Here is a 21258-nt window from a genome sequence, read left to right as displayed (position 1 = left end):
TAATTTGTGCAAATCTTCCCATTTTTGGAGGAAATTAAAGATAGTATCTTTATTTCTGTCTTTTTTCTCCCTATGAGACTAAGGGGGTTTCATATCTTTTAACACCGGGTTATTCCTCAGCTTTTGGTGGGGTTCCCTAGAGTTTCGCATAGTCACATCTAGATCTTTTGATGAAGATGGAATGTCTGAGGTTTCTACCTTACCTTTATCCCTTTCTAGTAATAAAGCTAATTGAGATTTTATTTCTGTGAGTGCTTGAGTTAGCAACTCCATTTGAACCCCCTATGCTTGCACACAAGCAGTTAGATCATTAAATTGTTCTCGTGTAGCAAAAAATTCTTTCCATTGTTCTTCTTATATTTCCGTTTCATGGGGATCCACCATAGGGTGGTCCCTGAAACTAGAGCCTTCGATTACCCCCTCTCTCTCTTTCCCCTCCATCTATACACTGGAATTGGAAAGCAAATATAAGAAATTTGCGTACAAAGATCAAGTACTTCCCTGATTATAAAGATAGAACAGATGTCAATGATCTCTATAAGGTAGAGATGGCACAAAGAACGAAGCAATTGGGAACACGGCTTGTCGGCAGGAGCGCTAGGTATGGGTGTAATTAATCCCCCTACCAGGTCGCGTGGGAACTCAAGCTGTGACCAAAAATATTAAGGCGGGAGTTAGTCCCATCGTGATCGCTAGCGCGAACGTTGACGATTAGCATGGCCAGGTTCAACCACGTCGGTGAAAGCGACCACAACGGGAATTACAGCCGAGTCACGTCAGTCGTCGTCTTCTGTGTTGGTGATGGCGACCACATCATTCTCTATGTTGGCGATGGAGATCTCGACAAAAACTACTTGCGCTACATTAATCGTTATCCTTTGTGTTGGCGACCACGGCTCTGATACCAGTATTAAATGCGGGAGTCTTCTCATAAGTTCCCCCCCCCCCCCCCCCCCCACTCAGTTATCTAGGATCAAGCACGAGAGAGTCGTCTCTGTTTCTCCTCCCAACCACGTCTAGGAAGTTGCTGGCTAGACTTCCCAAGTCGTGTCTCTTCCCGCTAACCGTCTCCTTAAGGTGAGTTATACTATTTTAAAACTCACTCACTTCCTAGGCTCCCCTTGACCCCATTCGAGTGCCCAAGGCCCCGGACGGTCTTCTCTCGCACTTGTTCCCCAAAGTATTACACCATAAATGTAACACTTTCTCTTCCTTTCATCTTTTTCAGCCGTGCCTTTCCAAATCACAGCAATACATAATATCCCTCTGCAGAGTGCAAAGCACGTCTATGACGATCATTATGCATCACTTTTCCCACTCTTTCTCTGCAATCTGTTCCTCTTTCCAGCCCTATTTTCAGATCTGCCCTGATTTTCAGCCTTATTTTCAGATTTACTCTTTTTCTCAGCCCTTGACTCTTTGACATGTGACTTGGCATCATCATCGTGGAATCCTGCATCCTTCCACGCAGCAAAATATCGGCTGTAGTAGTAGTTTCTATAAGCTAAGACATGCTGGAAACAGTGGACTTAATGCAAAAATCCTTGATTCCTTTGGCAAACCACAAATATACTCCACCTGCTCATGGAGGGGTACTGTGCGATAAGAAGTAATTCGCAACAATGCATCCCAAAACTTCTTATTGTACTGATCCAAGTTCTTACAATCTTTGGAATTTAACTAATTCCAAGCTGTCATAATGTCTACTTCAAAGGTACTTGTCAACCAATTTAAAGCAAACATTTGCTTGAACTGGACCCAAGTGGTAGGTGACTTCCCTTGAATAAGAAGTGTAGACCACCACTGCAATGCATTTCCTGTCAAAAATATGGCCGCCTTGCGTATCTTAGATGCCTCCAAAATAGGCTGCATCAAACTACTGAATAAAAAACAAGTGCTTTCAGCCTATTTTGTGTGCCACTGAAAGGCTCAAACTTCACACTTTTGCCACCTTCATCTTAGTCCTTCAGTGGACCTATGGGAGTTCAGTTATCATAAATGGACTGCTACAAAAAGGGTACATTGGCTATATTTGCATAAAAACCAGCACTATCTGAAGCACCTACATGACCAGCACCAAATCCTTGAGCTCCAACAGTTCCTAGGGGTGCCGATACATATCCATATGGCCCGCTTTGTGTCCCAAGCATCATACTTATGCTGCCATACATGAGATTAGGCATTCCACTTGCATTACCCGGATACATTGGGTGTTGTGAACCATGCATTGGCTACAACATACCATAGGGATTTATGCCATACATTCCCGTATGCGGTGCCTGTCCAACCATAGCATGAAAAATGGTACCACCACCAAAGTATCCTTGTTGTCCCATGCGTGCATGTGCATAATTGCCTTGCTGCCAATGTTCCCATGGATTGGCACTACCAAGTTGGCCATGCATTTACACTTGTTGCCCCACGGATACCAACTGTTTGTGCTCATCAAGCATTTTGGGCACTTCTAAAGAAGATTTAGGTATTTCCTTTGGTTCTTGTGGCTGTCCGGAAGCTATAGAAAGTGTCTTCTTCTCTTTGCCTTTGTTGTCCTTCTTTGGCGCATTCAAGAATTGAGTATATTGGGGATCCTTTGCCAATTCAACAAAAAAATTTGCTATTGTACGTATTCAATCCTTGAAGCTATCATCAAATTCTTCAGCCCCTTGTTGGTCATCAGCCTCTTTATGCATTGAAGTGCCAACATTTGGGTCATTTCCCACATTTTCAGCATGCTGTCGATGCTGAGAACCATGCCCAACATCAGTCATTGCATTTCACCATGTGATTGACCAAGGAGTGATACATCCTCTCCACTTGATCCCGTATTACCATGTGAAGACATGCTCACTGTAATTCATTGCTGAGAACAATTTCAACAATAATGCAGTGGTCCCAAGTTGCAATCAAGTACCACGGGCCTAGCAATTCAAAGGATTTGATGGTATCCCGGCAATGGAACCATGAAACCAGCCTTCCTCCTCGGATAGGGTGGTAAATCCCTGATTACAACTTAATTACAGCAGCAAACAATAAATGCAAATCTGAAAATACAAATTTACTTACTGATCTTGGACAATGCACACCGGATTGGCCCCAAAATTGGAGCCCTTTTGGTATTTCTTTAGCTTAATTGAAAAAAAAGTTGATTACAATGGGATTCTCCCAATCCCTTTCGGTATTTCAACTCCCCTTGCTGTCTAAAGTGACCAGCAAGTCTTCAATCTATTTTGCCCCTTAATTCGGGCACTTAATTGGCCTTCACTCACTACTTAGACAATGGAAATGCCCCAAATTCAATGGCTGGCTAGTCCTCCACCTAAATTCAGCTAAAATTCCCCTTCAACCTTATTGAATCCAAGTCTTGGAGCTTCCAATTTTTTGGCACACTTTCCAAGGCTTCTGATTTACAGGAGAGAAATTTGCAATTTCTCAATCTCCAGGTTTCTAAATGCTGAGATCTTCGGAGCAAGGCTGTGAAAGGACTAGGAGATGAGAGGGAAAGTGGTAGAGAGAGAAAATTCAGAGTTTTGTCGCAAAGAATGACTGAAAATCAGTCAAATGCAACTGTTGCCCAACCACAATAGCATGTAGATGCAAAGAACTGAAGAAAATCAGTCATTTACTGCTGTTGCCTTGTCTCAACAGTCTGTAGATACTGCCACCTGCTGTTGATTGGTCTTCTTCTGCCCCTGGGTGCCTCAGAAGGTCCTCCAATGGCTGCAAATCAAACCAGCAGTCTCCCCTCTCTCTCTCTTGCAGGTTGAATTTATAAAAATACCTCTCTCTAGCCTTTAAAGACGTTTTTCAGTCTTCAGATAAGTGGCAGTCTTCCCAAATGGTTTTTCCAATATTTTTCATAATTAAATATTAATTTTCAGCCTTTAAATACTGAAAATTAATCTAATAATTATTTCAGTGCCCATAAAAATAATTTGACTAGCCAATAATTAAATTGGCTAGACATCTTCCATTCCCAAGTGTCTTTGCGCTATCTTTGACCATTAGTTTGGCGTTAGGTATCATTAAACGCTACTTTTCTAGTGTCACCAACTGACACTTATGGCCAAATGGATGACCTAGGCCAACAATTGGCACTAGATACCACGAAGTACCTGTGCAGCATAACGTATAGCAACTTTTGCCTTTGATATCCCATGATTTCTTTGGGTCCCGGGCTCGTAAATTTACTTTAACCCCAGTTGCACCTCACATGGGCAACATTTACTTAATCATGTGATTAAAAATTAATCCACATGTTAAGTGAGGTTTCGAAAATACATGTCCTCATGGCAGTTGGTGCCTCCTGATTCAAACAAGACAATGCAATTATCTTTTGAGCTTTGGCTTTGCAATATTAGCTTTTCTTCTCGTAGCATGATTCAGTGTATCATCAACATGTCATGTGTTTCTAAGTTTCTTTTCTCTCTCAGTATTTGTTATACATACTCTGTGTTTCTCCCCCCAAACCCTACTGTCTCTTTGGTCTCTTTGTCATTTTTTGACATGGTATCAAAGCTAGATGCGCTCAGTGAGCCAGGAAGATCCTCTGCATGAGAGAAGCAAAGACAAGTTGTGGATTCGACATCGCCTACTGATTTTTCTCTCCTTCATTTTTGTTGCATCACTAGAAGATAGAGATACCCTTCTCTTCCTCTCTTACCCAACTTGCCTTTTCCAAATTGACACTCCGGTGCTATGACTTCTCCACAAGCAGATCGACAGACCATTAGGTGCTCCTCTTCCGGCGTCACCAGAACCCCACCAATGCTTGTCGACATGGACCTTTACTCCCCACACCACCAAAGTATATGTGTCTACCCCTAGGCACTTGTTGTGCTACCTCTCCCTCTGAGCCATAGGGTTTATTCTACACTGACTTTTAGATTTTTATGCTCTAAGGCAATAAGCCGCATCCAATGCGTACTAAGCCCTTTTTTGAGCCACAAGAGATCAACCAGTATCATAGCTCCCCATGACCACCGGAATGTGCTACCAAGGTTACTTCTACTTCTTCTAGGGTTTTAGGAATGCCACCTCGACAAACCACAGTTCTGCAATTCACTCCCTGAGGGACGGTGATTGTTGGATACCGTCCCCTCCACAATCCACTCCTTCGCAAGATAGTGGCTGTTGGATACCTTCTATTACTTCGACTCCACAATGCACTCCATTGAGAGAGAATGGTTGTTGCCTGTTAGCATGAGCCTCACCTTTCCCCAACCTCAACTGCTCAAGTTTAAGAGGCCACCTCTAGGATTTCTTTGACGTCTTTGATATTTCAAATACCTTCTTTGGCACAACCGGCAATAATTCCTTCATCATCAAATGATTCAGAGTCCACGATCCATGAGTTTTTAGATTTTCTATCTCACATCACCTCCACCCTCTGGGGGGGCACCTATTCATCATGAAGTTCGTCACTCACCATTTACTCTTTTGGGATGTCTATCTTCAAGCAGTCATTTCACCTATTGATACCCAAGAGCTTTAGGTACCACTTAGATCGGGGCTTTGGAGGTTTGGTCACGACTTGCTGACGAGTCCTTCAAATTACTTCCAGCATGGAGCTATGGAGCTCGTGGCTTCTTTCTCGAGTTGGAGTTAGGTTGTACAATACATCTCGTCTACTATTCCTTACTACAAGTTACCTTTCAGGTGAAAGTCTTGGATCTCCGAGATCCTCTCCCTCTTCTTCTTCTCTCTCTTTGCTCCTCTTTCTTCCTCCCTTTTTGGGCTTGGGAGGGGATGTTAAGAAACCACTTCTTTAGTTTACACACTTCATTTAGGATTTCTCACTAACAGCCCCAAAAAGGACTAGTGTCCACATTTTGGTCACTTTTTCAATGGGCACCCATATAGTGGTGCACCACCCTAGATAGCTTATGCATATAAATAGGCAGCCACTTCATTCATTCTATGCCACCTCAATCATTCTTGACCCCTCTTTCTTTGTCACTCCCACACTCTTCCCTCTTCACTCCATTGCTGCCCATACCCCTACTGGAGGACATTATAGTTCGTGGTTAGCCTTCCACTTCTCATTCAAGTGCCCTGTCCCATCACTCAGGTCTTGCATTTGGAGGCTCGATCCTTTGGCGTCATCATCAAATTGTTGGCGATAGCACTCCTACCTTGGCATCAGTCCTCCAAAGCTAGCGACCTCTTCCACTTCCTTCAGGCGTCACCAGATTTGCATTTGGCTGCCTGGAAACCTCCGTCACACGTGGCGTCATTGTCCCCAACCTAGCCTCAACATCTTTTTGCCTTCTGTCACCCCACATCTAGCATCAATTTCTGCAGCCCCAGGTTCCTGCCCTTTTGGGTTAGCAAACCTTCACAGGCTACATTTACCCTTGTTGTGGCTGTCCCTTCATCTAGGATCATCATCCATTCCATGACATCAGCATCTAGGCTGCTCTCCCTGCGTTTGACAGCTGTGACACACTATGGGATTTGCATTTTGCCCAGGCCATCTTCCCGGCATCTGAGGACTGCGCTTTTCGCTCCCTCAATAGTTGGTGATCATCTTCTTCATCCTCGACCGTATCAAAGTGTTGCAGTTTGCTCTCTCAACAACCGTCCTTCACCTTTCAATGATTACTTCAATAGCCCACTACCCAAAGGACTGTGTTTCACTCCCTTCACTATGTAGATTCCCCACAGGTGTTGTTGCCTGATTTAGACAGGACAATGCAATTATCTTTTGAGCTTCAGCTCTGCTATATCAACTTTTCTTCTCATAGCATGCTTCGGTGTATCATCACCATGTTCTTGTGTTTTTGAGTTTCTCTTCTCTCTCAATGTTTGCCGTACACACACTGTGTTTCTCCTTGAATACCCTACTATCTCTCTGGTCTCTTTGTCATTTTTTGACACACACTTCTGTGTGCTTTAGTGTTCTTACTTCAGTATTTTTGCCTAGGGTGTTCAAAGCCTGGGAGCCTTGTTCATCTCTACTCTTTTTTTTTGCATTCATTCTTCTTTTGCTAGGTACTCACCTTCTGCATCTCTTTTTCCATCAAAAACTACTGAATGGTGACTCACTCTTTTGTGTTGTATGCTTGTTCAAATGGCTTGCTTCATTAAAAGACTAGGTGGAAAAACTATTGCATTAATGATCAATATATGTGCACCCACATGTACTTTTAGAACTGTGTGGCTCACATGCATAATTATCCGTTCTAAAACCCTAGTAACTATTTCTGCAAGGGGTAGTCTTGACATACACCTGGACTTTTTCACATCTCGTACAAATCTATATAGGTGCTGACTTGTTGGCCAGATATTGCTTCAATTTTGTTTTGACCATACATCTACTCACTTTCTTCTTGTATTGAAGGTTGGGCAAAGGTATGCTTAGAAATTTATGATTATTGCTGCAATGCTTAAGCACAGTGAGCTTTCTTTGATATTTCCAATTTGTTGAATTATGCAAAACTTTCATACATAAATTTGTTTATTTAAGAGAGATTGTTAATTTAGTATTCGCCATCTGAAGGCTTTGTGTTTAACTTTCCGCAATATGATCACCTGAAAGCTCTATTGACTTTCTCTTTCGACATATAAAACAGCCTGCTTCACCAACTACCCTTGGTAAAGAGATGGCAAACTTTTGCTATCGGTTGCAACAACAATGGCTTCACATTTCTCATATAAAGCCCAGGGGAAAAATGGCAGGTGCAGTTGGAAATTATAATGCTCATGTAGTTGCTTACCCTGATGTTGATTGGGAAAGAGTAGCAGAAGACTTTGTAACCTCTTTGGGAATAGACTTCAATCCGTATGTTACTCAGGTAAACAATTGGTCTCCAAATTAAAAGAGATTGAGGTAGTAGTTGTGTCCCTTGACTCATTCTTAATTTTCTTGCCTACTGCAGATTGAAATTTTTGTCCCTCCCTGAAGTAAACATAACCCTGACTCATATTTAGTTTTCTTTCTTGCACAGATTGAGCCACATGATTATATTGCAGAAATCTTTGATGCTATTTCACGCTTCAACAACATTCTTCTTGGTTTTGATCGGGACATTTGGAGCTATATCTCGATAGGCTATTTCAAGCAAGTGTGTACTGTGCACATTCCTTGTCAACCAGTGCTCTATAGCAACCAAAATTTTCAAATTGTGTTGCTTGTATTGACTTGTTTTCTTGATTTGAACATCCTTCCATGTGAACAAGCCAAAAGACCGCAAAAGCTAGACTAGAGACATAAAGCTGCAGCATACTTTCATGCTTCAGCAGTATTGTTACTGGTTTTGGTCCAGACATTTGGAGTGCTATATTTCAATAGGCTGTTTCAAGCTAGTTGATCTTATGTACATTCAATTTTAACTTCAGCAGACAAAGTTGTATTCATCTGTGCTTGATCGAATGTCTATCTTAATAAGTAGAGGAACTAAAGGTTCAAGAATAGAGATATAAACCTGCAGCATTATTGGTACAATAGGGATGTTTTGGATTTTGGTTTTTGTATATGAACTGAGAATGGTGGTGTATGGAAAGTCTGGAGACAGGCTATATGTGTTGTTAAGGTAAATGTAATGGGAAGACACTATAGGCAGACTCGCAAGAAACAGTAAAGGGACAGGAAGATAGAGGGAGGGGAAACAAGGGTTGATATCACTAACATCAGACTATTGGTGTCATATCACATCCAAAGTTGGTCAGCTCATGTCATCAGACCAGAAGCTGTAGGGTGTAATTAGGTTTTTTCCTTGCTGATTGTAGCCCAATAGCTTCATACTAAGTGATGGTGTCTTTGTGATTTTGCAGCGTATAAAGGAGGGCGAAGTTGGATCTTCTACAATGCCACACAAAGTGAACCCCATAGACTTTGAAAATAGTGAGGGCAATCTAGGCCTTGCTAATGCTATTGCAAAGCACTTGAGTATGAAACTTCCAATCTCTCGGTGGCAGGTTAGAAGTCTTGTTGAGTTTTTCACATACTGATTGTTTGTTATTCAAATGTATGAAATAATCCTGCAGTTGGAACTTTTAGCGTGATTTGACAGACTCCACTGTGCTTCGAAATCTTGGACTAGTGCTTGCATACTCATTGATAGCTTACAAAAGTACCCTCAAAGGCATCAACAAGCTGCAGGTTTGTACTTATGTGTGGAACTTTGAGGGATAAGAACTTCCTTTATTACTGAATTTGAAAGGTCAGTTTAACGAGTTCATGTTCAACTTGGGTTGATTCTCAGGTGGATGAAGCATGCATAAAGAATGACCTAGCAAATTCATGGGAGGTTCTAGCCGAACCGATTCAGATGGTCAGTTGTTTTAATGTTCCCATGTTACAGTTTTTAGAAATGTTAATTAGTGATGGGTATGTGCATTGTGCAGTAAAATGCAATGCTGATACTTTTTATGCTGAATGGTTGTGGTTCTGCAGGTTATGCGTAAGTACGGCATTCCTGAACCTTATGAAAAGCTGAAAAGTTTTACGAGAGGTCAAGTGGTTACCAAAGAGAGCCTGCAAGAGTTCATTTCTTCCTTGGACCTGCCGCAACAAGTTAAAAGCCAGCTTCTGCAGCTAACTCCCGAGACATACATAGGAATTGCAGATCGGCTTGCAAGGAGAGTGTGATGACTGTATGTAATCTTGTCAGAGAAACAACAAGGCTAGCATGGCTTTTAGATCTTTCTATCAGTATAAAATTGTTGCACTAGTTGGAACAGGGACTACTGTATCCTGGCCTTTCAACTTCTGTGGACTGAACAGGAGCTTGATATGGTGGAGGTTCAGCAGCTTTCTTGTTGTGATAGCTTGATGATGGCATGTAACATTTTGACAAGGGGGGACAGCTGGATTACACCCGTGAAGGAGAGCCAGCCAGATTCATGAATCCCTCCCAGGGAGCTTGTCTCAGTTTGGGATTTTACACTGCCTTTCACCTTCAACAGCAACACACAGACCCTGCTTATTTATATAGGGGAGATTGATAGACTGTCTTCTCTGTCATGTCACTGAGAGGGTATCAGAAGAAACTTCTGACAGAATGAAATGCTGGAAAGTCACTTGAGCAAAGTATTGGCATTTAATATTCCCTACTGCCAATGACCTGAAGGGTCAGCTGGTTTTTAACGCCAGCCAAGTGTGTGTGCATTCAGGCTGAGCTCGATTTCCAGGCAAGGCTCAGTCTTAATTTGCCTTACCTCATGGGGGCTCTTGGCACCTTCATAAACCAACAACATTACCCAAAAAAACACCCCTCAGGCAAATTTAAAAGTAAATAAATACCCAACAGCATTTAAGAGCAGTTGACAAGGCATCTGTATATGGTGTGTAGTATGAGAAGCCAGTTTCAATTCCTAGGGACAAACCGGTAGATTTCTCGCTCTGCTGCACGGGGCTCTGTGAGGGTACCAAATAAACTGCCATAAATGTCATGCATTTATAAAAGTAAATTTTGACTGTCCATGCATTACAGTTGTGCTTCTAGCTAGAGAAACTATGAAAAGCAACATGTGCTTATCCTCTTGAGAATCTGGGCATCTACTTTAACTTCTCTAGATACTAAGAAATACTTGCTCGCTCATTAAAGGAGGTTAATGCAATCACTTTACTTTAAAGATCATGTCAATTCTCAAATTATTCATACATTTAGTTAATGAATAATTACCAAAATTGCTAAAATTTATTATAATTTCACTAAATTTCTAATATGCACTTGTATTTCAAAGTTCCTAGTAGCTCCAAAAAAGTGCATAAGGAAATTCCAAAACACCCTTAAATTATTGATAAATTTCCAATATATCCCTCATATTGTCAAGATTCCCAATCCTTAAATCATAGAATGAATCTTTTCAAAATATCCTTAAAGTTTCCAAAGTGTCAAATTTAACCAATGCCATACATTTTATCTAAATAAAAAATTGAGAATGAGCCAAGGGGAAGAACTTAAAGATTTAAATTTGTCATTGCGATATATAGAGCTTGGAGATTAGTGTTTAGGATTATTTCAAAGAGCTGTCCTTACTATTGCAAGAGGTTAAGGCAAACATTTTTCTTTAAAGATCAATCAATTCTCAAATTGTTCACACATTTAGTTGAGGACAATCACCAAAATTATTGAGACCCCCTACAATTTAACTAAATTCCTAATGTGCACTTTTATTTTAGAGTTCTTAGTAGCTTCAAAAGGTACATTAGGAAATTTTATAATACCCTTAAATTTTTTACAAATTTTCAATATATCCCTTAGTGTCAAAATTTGCAATATGTCCTTAAATTATAGAATGAACTTTTTAGAATATCCTTGAATTTTCAAAAAACTCAAATATGCCTAGGGCTATACATTTGTCTAAATTGAATTTTTTTGTTTTTGAAGTGAAACTCTAATTATACATAGTTGATGAGGATGGTAGACTCCACATGGAGGAAGTTGACTTGACACAATACTTTAGATACATTAGGCAAAGGATTGTGGTAGTTGCTAATTGTGAGTGGAAGTGGTATATTAAACTTGATGTAGCTTCTTGTACTTCGCAAGAGGGATAGTTGTTTTGGGCTTGGTAGACCTTTGTAAAGACTTAATAGGTTAACAATCCTAGAACTTCAAATCATTGTTCCCACTCTTAGCTTTTCTCAAATAGTACATCTAGATAACAATATTCAATAAGGCTATAAACCAAGAACCTAATTCTTTTCAAAGATGCTTTCCCACATTGTCACTTGAATTATCCAAACTCTCAAAGGTAGATGTGAAAGATATCAATGAGAGTTTAATGGTATGAGTGAGGCATTTTTGTGTGCTTGAGAGACTCACACATTCCACCTAGGGCCCCTTGACATGATTTGGTATGATAACATATGAGAGATGATATCTCCTTTGTATTGTACTCTATGTTGTGGAATTTTGTGATTCATATCTTCCCTTAGGAATGTCTTACCTAAAGTGAACTTATAAATTATCTCTTCTTGATGAAAAGAAGAGATAAATGTGTTAATTCCCATGGTTGGCAAGTTGGTAGGTGTATATCTATAAACCAAGCCATTATCTACGATAGTCATCCTTCCTTCTCCATGATCTTTGGTAGGGTGGTATGTGGTGATTGCCCCAAAATAATGAGGTTAAAAGATGCTATCTCTTGGTTTCCTAAGTTGGCTTATTAGTCTTTTAAAATTTGGTAACAAATCAATCATTGGGGTTTGTCATAAATAAAGACACATCAAGTTTAATATTACAATCATTTTGGTCATCAAGTACATACCCAAGTTTTCCTATTGTCCTTTATTATGCTCCAAATGCACAAAGACTTCTAAATTCTGGGAAGCAACACAATTCTTGGCACGATTCTAAAATGCACTTCCAATATGATCAATGCACATACTCTTGATCACAAAGAATATATCAAAGGTCATGACCATCAAAGGAGATTCCATGTGTACAAATATAAAGAGAGAGAGATGTTCCATGAAGCCTAACCAAAAATGGGAAAGCTTTATGTAAGGTATGGTAACTCTTTATCCATCACTAAGGCTAGTCTATCACAAACCAAAAATGTAGGGTGGGTTGAAACCTCTCCAATCATTATAGAATAATAAAATAATTAAAGATATGTTTTAGTAGATTTATTGTGCACTTATGAGAAAATTTTTATTTCTTTCTTTTTTGTTTCTATTCATTCCTTAATTCATTGCATCGATAATTTGGTATAGTATGATATTCATCACATAATTATTGTGTTTTTCTTATGGCTCTTGATAGTGATTATATTTATGTTTAGGTTGAGTTCATCTGTGTCAAACATCATATCCATAAAATACACTCTACATTGTTATCACATATCTAAGTGTTGTCTTTGAATCTTGTTATTAGGCTGTTAAACTTTTGATTATTCAAGCAAGTTGATCACAAGTACCCCAAGTATATCTTACTCTCTCTATTCTCTATCATCTTAAATATTTTTCATTGTGTATATTTTATTCGAGTGGCTTGAGATTTGTTCACCATGGCCTAGCCTTGATGTTCTAAGGCTTCATTTTGGAGCTTGGAGGATGCCAAATCTTTGGTTTGCTTTGCTAATGCTTTTGCATAAAAATGCTCCACATTGAAGAGAATGCATATTGGCCCCAAATCTTGGCGCCCCTTGTAGTATTCAAGGGGCTAAATGCATTGGAGTATAACAAGTTGATGTCTATCTGTAAATTATTCAAGGCTAGTATCCAATGATGATTATTAAGCCAAATACCTTCTTTACCGATTCTAAAACTAGTACATCAATCAATTCAGCTTATAAACTCCTATCTATGGCAATTAACTAAGGAGCTAAATGCATTGGAGTATAACAAGTTGATGTCTATTTGTAAATTGTTCAAGGCTAGTATCCAATGATGATTATTAAGCCAAATACCTTCTTTACCGATTCTAAAACTAGTACATCAATCAATTCAGATTATAAACTCCTATCTATGGCAATAAACCAATCCTTATTATGCCTCAAATCCTTTTTGCATGCCCTTCAACATTCAATCCAACTTTGCCCCTTGCCTATTCCAAATGTTGCTCTCACAAGTAACATAGTTTCACATTAGGGGTCATTTGATTACCTCATAACATGTAAGGATGGTGCACTTCTTTGCAAGAGCTGGGTTAGTGGCACCTTTGATCTTAGCACTCGTATCCCACTTTTTTTGAGGCATTATGGTTTTTTTCCTAAGTGGTGTTGATTGTTTTGATTGCGATTAGGATGCAACTATTCAACTATCACTTTGGATTTGGTAGTAGCAACACGGTCAATGAGTTGGGTGTGTGGGGAACTATTGAAAGGAATCCTAGGATTGGTTAGAAGTATTTTGGGGCTTGGTTGTCTTTGGAGGGGGTCCTTGAGTGCAGCATAAGGAAACTTCTTCGAGCTCTCAAACTTGGTAGGTCATCCTCTTGACTTGTCACTTGGGCAAGGTGCAAAGGGTTGTGCTTGCCTTACTTTGATGGCTCAATCATCTTTCTCACTTGCTTGCTTAGATTGCCTTTTGGCCCTTGGTTTGTTGCTTGCTCCTATGAGTGGAGTGTTGTTCATAATCATTCTCACTTGCGATGCATCATCTTGTAAGAGATTCATAGTCTAGTTACTAGAGGGCTAGCCATCCAAGAACTTAGAAGCTGCCTCAATCTACTTTGCAGTTTTCCCTTCTATTGAATTGAGAGGATTAGATCCATTTGTTTGATCAAGATATTCTTACTCTAGTCTATCCATTATCTACTTTGAAGTCCTAAATTTCCCCCATTTGGTTGGATGGAGTGCTACACCTAATTGGTTCATGGAAGCTATGAAGGGGATCTTGCATTTCCTTGGGAAGGTTTGAACATTGATACTCCCCTTCCATGTGACAAGTTACTTTTTGTGTGATGATTATGCTTCGAGATTTCTTCTAGTACACATGCATTGGCTCTTTGTCTTCCCCCTTAAGATTCATATTAGCATCCTTAGTAGTAACATGAGGTCGATGTCATCATTTTCCCCTATCTTTTTCTGCATTGAAGGTTTGGACTTAGGGAAACTTGGGGCATTCAATTAGACTAGCAACCATGGCCAACTATGTCTTGTTAGCATTTACTTCTCCTAACATCTCTATGTTTTATTCTCTAGGTTGGATTGAGTAGTGTTATTGGCATTTGACAATTTTGGCTCTTCCTCTCACAAGGATGGCTTCTTTGGAGCTTTGGCCATTACCAATGAGTCAATTATAGCCTTATGGTGCTAAGTTTCAAGAGTTGGTTTCCATCATTTTCTTTCAATAAATGAGTGCCAACATTTCACAGATCATTTGGGTTCATTTTATCACTACAACTAACTAAGCCTCACATTTAGATCCCATTATCCCTCCCAATGAGGGGGTTGGCATTTCACTTATAGCTGTTGGGGGTGGTCTTGATTGCATTGTTGGTTTAGCTTGCAATGTAGGCTTACATTTAGGCTAGATTTTCCTTTTCTATGTAGGTGTTGGAGGCTTATCCATTAGTTAATGAAGGTGATCATATGAATGGTTTAAGCAACCATAGCCAATGGTTTCATATGTAGGACCCTTCAACATGTAGGAGGGATTTAGGGATGCTAGCTCTCGATCAATGTTTACAATTGTGTGCTTTGCATTGCCTCATTCATTTCATTGGATGTTTTTGGTGTTAGGACCAAACACCAAAGAAGTAGCACTAAATGGTTGGTTGTCTTATTTGTACTCATAAGAGTAGCACTAAATGGTCGTCATTTATCTTGCTACCCTTTTAGTATTCATTGAGCACTTTCTTATTCTCCTTTCATGAGGATTTCTATTTTCTTTGAAGGCTAGTCCATTGGCCTTTCCCTGGGAGCAAGAAAGTATGCCCACATAGAAAGTTTTGATTACCTTGATGCTCAATAGTATCAAGCATGCTCATTGTATAATGTCACATTTGGTTGTGTATTTGAAGGGCCTACTGATTAGGACTTCCTTCCTTGCATCTCGCGATTAGGCAACACATAAAGCATAGTTGGTATGCTTTCAATCTTGATAACTATAATAATCTTGCATTTTCCTAAGAGGGAATATGGAGATCCTCTGCAATGACAGATTGTAGCATCTATGGGTACTAGCTCTAGTTATCCTATTCCAATCTATGTGTCATGATATAAGACATTGAAATCTGCCCCTTCATCAATGAGAGCATTTGTGTTGTAATCTCATTTTGCAACTAGTTTGACCATGAGATAAACAAGTGGTATAATCTCTTTGCCATTGGCATCAATGTTGGTAGCCTCAACTTTTCATATTAAAATTTTTGTCCTACACCTCCAACCCAATCCCTATTAAGATTGCTTGATGTTGTGTAGTTCTAGCGTATATGTGGAATGTTGCACTCGTGGTACCTTGGGTTAGTGTATAGGGTAGTAAATGAGCTACATGTCTAGGCTAGTTGTGGCTCCCACACATTATGGTAAGGCTGGGTCTATCTATATCTCTTTCTTTGCTTTTTGCTTTTTGACACAATGTTTCCTTCCTCATTGTATAAGGTAAAGTATTTTCCTTTTTCATCGTAGTTGTTGATTGCATGTCCAAGAGCAATATTGGTGGAGTGGATTTTAGTGGGTTGCACGCCATGAGGTAGCTAAAGAGTTAATATTTGTGCAAGAGGTTTCAAGAATTTTTGAGCCTTTAGTTTAGCTTGTTCGAGCTCTTCTACAAGTTTTTTTCCAAGTCGTCTTTTTGTATTGCCTCTCATTTCCTTTCACCTTTGTCATTTTTGTGGACTCGCATCCAAAATTCTTAGCTCTCTCATACTCAATGGGTCCTTTCATGTCGTCACACTCTAATGTCCACCACATTCACTTCCACCAAAGAAATTCACTTCCCCCATGAGATCACTTCCACCATAATATCACTTTCACCACAAGTTCACTCATACCCAAGAAATTCACTTCCCCCATGAGATCACTTCCACCACAAGATCACTTTCACCACAAGTTCACTCATACCCAAGTAGGTCACCCCTACCATGGAATTCACTTCCACTCAGTTCACTCATGCCCAACAAGATCACTTCCACCAAGGAATGCCCTTCCACCATAGGATCACTTCCACCAAGAGATCGCTTCCACCACAAATTTATTCCCACCATAAGTTCACTTTCACAAAGTTCACTCATGCCTAGCAAGATCACTTCCATCAAGGAATTTACTTACACCATGGGATCACTTTCACCACGAATTCACTTCCGCTAAGATCACTTCCACTAAGAAATTCACTTTCACACTCGCACTTCACCTCCATACTACTCTCTCTCCACATATTCCTCTCCCACATGAACGCTAAACCCACACACATTCACAAATACACCCTCTCTAACACACACACACATCCATTACCCTACACTAGCCCTAGCACTTCTACACTAGCCTAGGGATTCTACACTAACACCTCTATAGGACTACATTATCACTTATATACTAGGACTCCTATACTTGAAACTAGGGGTTTGCTTCTGCCAAATAGTTCGCACTCCACACACTAGTTCACTCGCACACACTAGAGCTTACTTATTCACTTGCACTTCTACGCTACTTTTTCTCCATATGTCCCTCACCTACACCCCATTACTCCTATACACACACCAAATGCCATCCACTCATGTGTCTAACCTTGTACAACGTTAATTGCATTTTTTAGGCTAGTCCTTGCATTGCGCACAGCTTGTCTCAACACATTGCCATCTTGGTGATTATGCTACATGTGGTATTGCTTGCACAAGTGCACCTTGATTTTTTTAAGAAAGCCTAATTTTGCACATCTCACTCCTGTATGTTCAAAGTGTCTCAAGTGTCTTGAAGATTATATGTTTTAGAATCAATTGTTGGAAGAAGCATTAAAGTGCCTTGAGATTTCACTAAGAAGCTTGTATAGACCAAGGTCAAGAGAACTACAAAATACTCTATCACATCACAAGGACCTAGCACACATAGCACCTAGGCAACACACTAGGGTAACATTACCTAGGGACATTATGGGATCCTAGTGCACAACCACAACAATCATAGGACACACTACAAGTCAAGGGGGGGAAATCATCCAACCAAGCTTGCTCACTTTCAACCCTTGTATGTGCCTGACATGTAAGAGGCTATTAACCAAGCTACCAAGAGTCCTAAGCTATATTTGAATCATTTCAAGTCTCAGAGTGTACCAAGACCAAAGCAATTGAGAGAGAAGGGACCCACTGAGCCTACAATTTCAACACTTCTAGTTAGTGCACGATCACAATATAAATTTGAAGGGTGGGACTAAGAAACAAAGGTTAGAGATCCCAAAAGAGTTGGCAATTCCAGATATTCAATTAAAAGAAGCACACACATAAGGTTGCAAAATAAGAGTCTAAGAGTTTTCAATTTCGCTATTAAGAGCCTTATATTCAATTGGCGCGCTTAAAAGTGGACTAGATTGTGAAGTCTAAGGGTACTGAACCCCTAGGAGTCAACTAAGAGCATGCAATTCCCATCCAACTATCTATTGCCAAGATGATTAAGCTAGCAACTCAAGAGCCTAGGCCACAACTAGTGGACCAAATGGTGATAAATGACCTCCCAAATATGAACCTTACATGCATTGAGTATAGCATCACTCATATGTATCATGATTGTCCTTGATAAGCAAGGCATTGGTAGCACCTTAACTAGGTCTACTGAGCCTAACATTTGAAAGGTCAAGGCCACAAATACTCACCTAGAACATAAAGAGTTAATATCTCCAGTATATCTTAGGGTCAAACTAACTACTACACGAGAGTCATTGATGATCTTATTGGCGAAGGTTTCAATTATAACATCCTAACTTATTATGCATGGATTGAGATTTGACAACCTAAACTCATCTTGAAAAACGCAATCATCAGATCTTATGGAGGATCACCTTATCCCCTCCTAAGACAATGCAAGATTCTTTTGACTGTAGAGGTTACAAGCCTATCAATTATTTTCTATGTGCTTCCAAACTAAGAAGATATGGGCTAGCAAGTCTTGCTTGGAAGACCTTCAAGGCATATAATCAGAAACGTTAATGGAGAGCTGGCACAAAGTTGCAATGGGTTCCCAAAGGATTACTACATGATTTAGGGTTCTATGTGGGAAATCATTGGATCTAATTGCCAAAACCAGCCACACAACCACCTCCATTGACCACAATCCAAGTCCTAATAAAATGTGAAAGAGAAAGAGACCTAAACGTAGATCTAGGTTAAGAACTAAGATACTCGAGGAGACAAAAATGAATAAGTCAATAAGTGAAACATTAGTTCTTATTAATACTAAAGCCCACAATTCTAGATGAGCAAATGCTTGAGGTTGTTGCACTAATATTGAAACAAAAAGTCCAAAGGAGAAGGTAGAGTCCTCAAATATTGCAAAGCAACAACCCATTGAAGTTGCTACTCCAATCTCCTAGTTGAAATCTCCCAAGAACAAAGAATCTTTATCACCTAAAACCAAACAAAAAATCTAGTAGTAACAATCTACTGTAGTTTCTCAATCAAAGAAAAATGATCCACAAGGGATAGCTTAGAAAATGCCAAAAGATCGACAACCTCTCTTTGAGAGTGTTGTTAATAACAAATTTAGAAATTCCAAGACTAAAACTACTTCTAAATAATTAGTCCAAGAATCCTAGTGCACAGTCATGTTTAACTAATAAGATTAACCAATCTTCTACATCAAAAGTTACTGCTTCCAATTATGAGATGGAATCCACACTGTCATAACCTTTGTTTGTGACCAAACCTATCACTTTAGCTAAGAAACATGCCTCTAGTACTTCAATGTTAACCCTCACACGAAAAGGTGGAAAATCCAAAAAATTTAAAGCAGAAGACAAGGCCAAGGCAAAAGTGAAATAGAAGACGAAGGCACACCAAGAAAAATATGGAAACACAAGAAGTGCAAAAAAGTCCTAAATCAAGGATAAAGGGGCATAAGAAAAAGCGCAAGTCAATACTTTTATAAAAGAGCGCAAGGTACACCATGATTTATTTTAAGAGCATCGGGCTCTCACGCTCTCACCCATGCAAATTGTAAAGGTAGATGGGTGGTAGGAAGAAAGCTAGGAAGATAGGAGGACAATGGGAAAAAGGGCCTAGGCCGGCCATGTAAAAAAGGGGATATGGGATGACCGCCCAAAAGGGATTTAGAGTTTTATATATAAAGTTGAAAAGTGAATGAGAAGATCATTCTTGTGTGTGGCCAAAAGTAGCTCTCCTCCTCCTCCTCCTCTTCTTCTTCTTCTTCTTATTCTTCTTCTTCGTCTTGATTACTTAAGCTTGTGTTGGGAGAGAGAGTGTGAGAGTGTGAGAGAGTGAGTGTGTGAGGGTGAGGGACCGTGGTGGAAAAGCTCTCCATCTTCTCCTCTCTTCTTCTCTTATCTTCCCTTCCCTTCCCTTCCCTTCCCTTTCCTTCTCCTCTCTTCTCGCGGTAATGGAGCTTGGAGCATGGAGCTTGAGGATTGAGCTTGCTTGAAGCTTGCACTTGGATCGTGGAGCTACCGCACTTGGATCGTGGAGCTATCAGAGTGCTTGAGAGAGGAGGCAACTTGATCGGGAATGGAGGTAAGCTCACTACACTCGTAGAGAGAGATAGCGCATTGACTATGTGAGAGGTAGCCATTAGTGCTCGCGTTAAAATGCTTGAACAATAAGCAGTCTATGGGTCTTGGTGGTTGAGCGAGAGAGCTCCCTACATTTTGGTTCCGTTATTGCCGAGACCAACAAATTCAAGCCTTGAGTGCTTGCGCGCTCCAAATCGAGCATTGAAGTAGGGTTTTACTTGAACCAGTGCTTGAGATCAATGGGAGATTTAGGAGTATTAATCATCAAAAACAAGTAAGTATTTTTGGGTTTGGATGTGTAGATAAGTAGGCTAAAGAAGCACAAACATTATCTTGTGATTTTTGCTTGCATTAGATGGGATAGGATCAAAACAGTGTGAGCACATAGTAGGGTTTTTGTTGTTGTATAGTAGGCTGAAATAGAGAAAAGAAGGGCAAAAAATGAAATCTTGGGTTAAATGCTGGTAAGAGGTGCAAGATTAAGATGAATGCAGACTTGGGTAGGGCAATAAGAGGCCAAAAGTGGCAAGGGAGACCTCATTTTGCATTTGAGAGATTAAGGAGAGCTTGAGAGAGAGAGAGAGAGAGAAAGAGAGAGACTTGCTGGGTAGAAGAGATTGGGGCACTCGATTTTGGAGTTATTCATGTGATCCACGTATGCAAAATCCTCCCTTGTATGTCATTGTTGCTATCTGGAAAGCCTTGCAAGAGGTCGTGAGACATGTGTGAAGAAATCAATCAAAATCATCGTGTTGCGCCCCATCGCTTCATAGTCGGGTGGGACCAATGTCCATGTCCGACTCCCAAAGTCGAGCAGTCGGGACCGTCCGATTGGGAGAGTCAAACTATCCGACTCTGAAAATCGGGCCATACCCCTTTGGTCCAATCGGACCAATTGTCCGATTGGACACCCAACAGTCCAATCGGACAACCTTCCCTAATCAGACCAACTGTCCGATCGAGCACACGCCTGTCGAATCGGACATGCCCCTATCCAATCAGATGCGCACAATAATCAAACCACTCGAAAGTCGGACCAACCATAGAACTTATACCCAACTACCAATCGAACCAGTCTTCGGAATCGGACCCAATCCAATTGCAAACCGTCTAACTCTGAAAGTTGGACCACTTAGAATCAGACAGCCCGATTCTAGGAATCGGACCAACAAAATAAAATAAGAAAACAC

The 21258-nt window shown here is 40.2% G+C and overlaps 1 protein-coding gene across 1 annotated transcript in view; it reads left to right on the top strand.

The window, feature by feature from the left end:
• LOC148037490 (uncharacterized) overlaps nucleotides 1-10496 on the top strand; it is a 103047-nt gene extending 92551 nt beyond the window's left edge. Inside the window, exons 5-10 of the mRNA XM_087676438.1 lie at nucleotides 7572-7793; nucleotides 7947-8063; nucleotides 8773-8916; nucleotides 8999-9100; nucleotides 9204-9272; nucleotides 9395-10496. Of these exons, the coding sequence (XP_087532564.1) occupies nucleotides 7572-7793; nucleotides 7947-8063; nucleotides 8773-8916; nucleotides 8999-9100; nucleotides 9204-9272; nucleotides 9395-9589 (849 nt within the window). The 3' untranslated portion in view covers nucleotides 9590-10496. The remainder of the gene's footprint in view (nucleotides 1-7571; nucleotides 7794-7946; nucleotides 8064-8772; nucleotides 8917-8998; nucleotides 9101-9203; nucleotides 9273-9394) is intronic.
• Nucleotides 10497-21258: the final 10762 nt, after the last annotated feature.

Source organism: Lygodium microphyllum, chromosome 4 (genome assembly GCF_053477565.2).
Source record: "Lygodium microphyllum isolate KBCC chromosome 4, Lygodium_microphyllum_v1.1.10, whole genome shotgun sequence".
In the NCBI taxonomy this organism is placed as follows: Eukaryota; Viridiplantae; Streptophyta; class Polypodiopsida; order Schizaeales; family Lygodiaceae; genus Lygodium; species Lygodium microphyllum.
The sequence above is the reverse complement of the archived record's forward strand: the minus strand, read 5'-3'. Positions and strand labels throughout refer to the sequence as shown.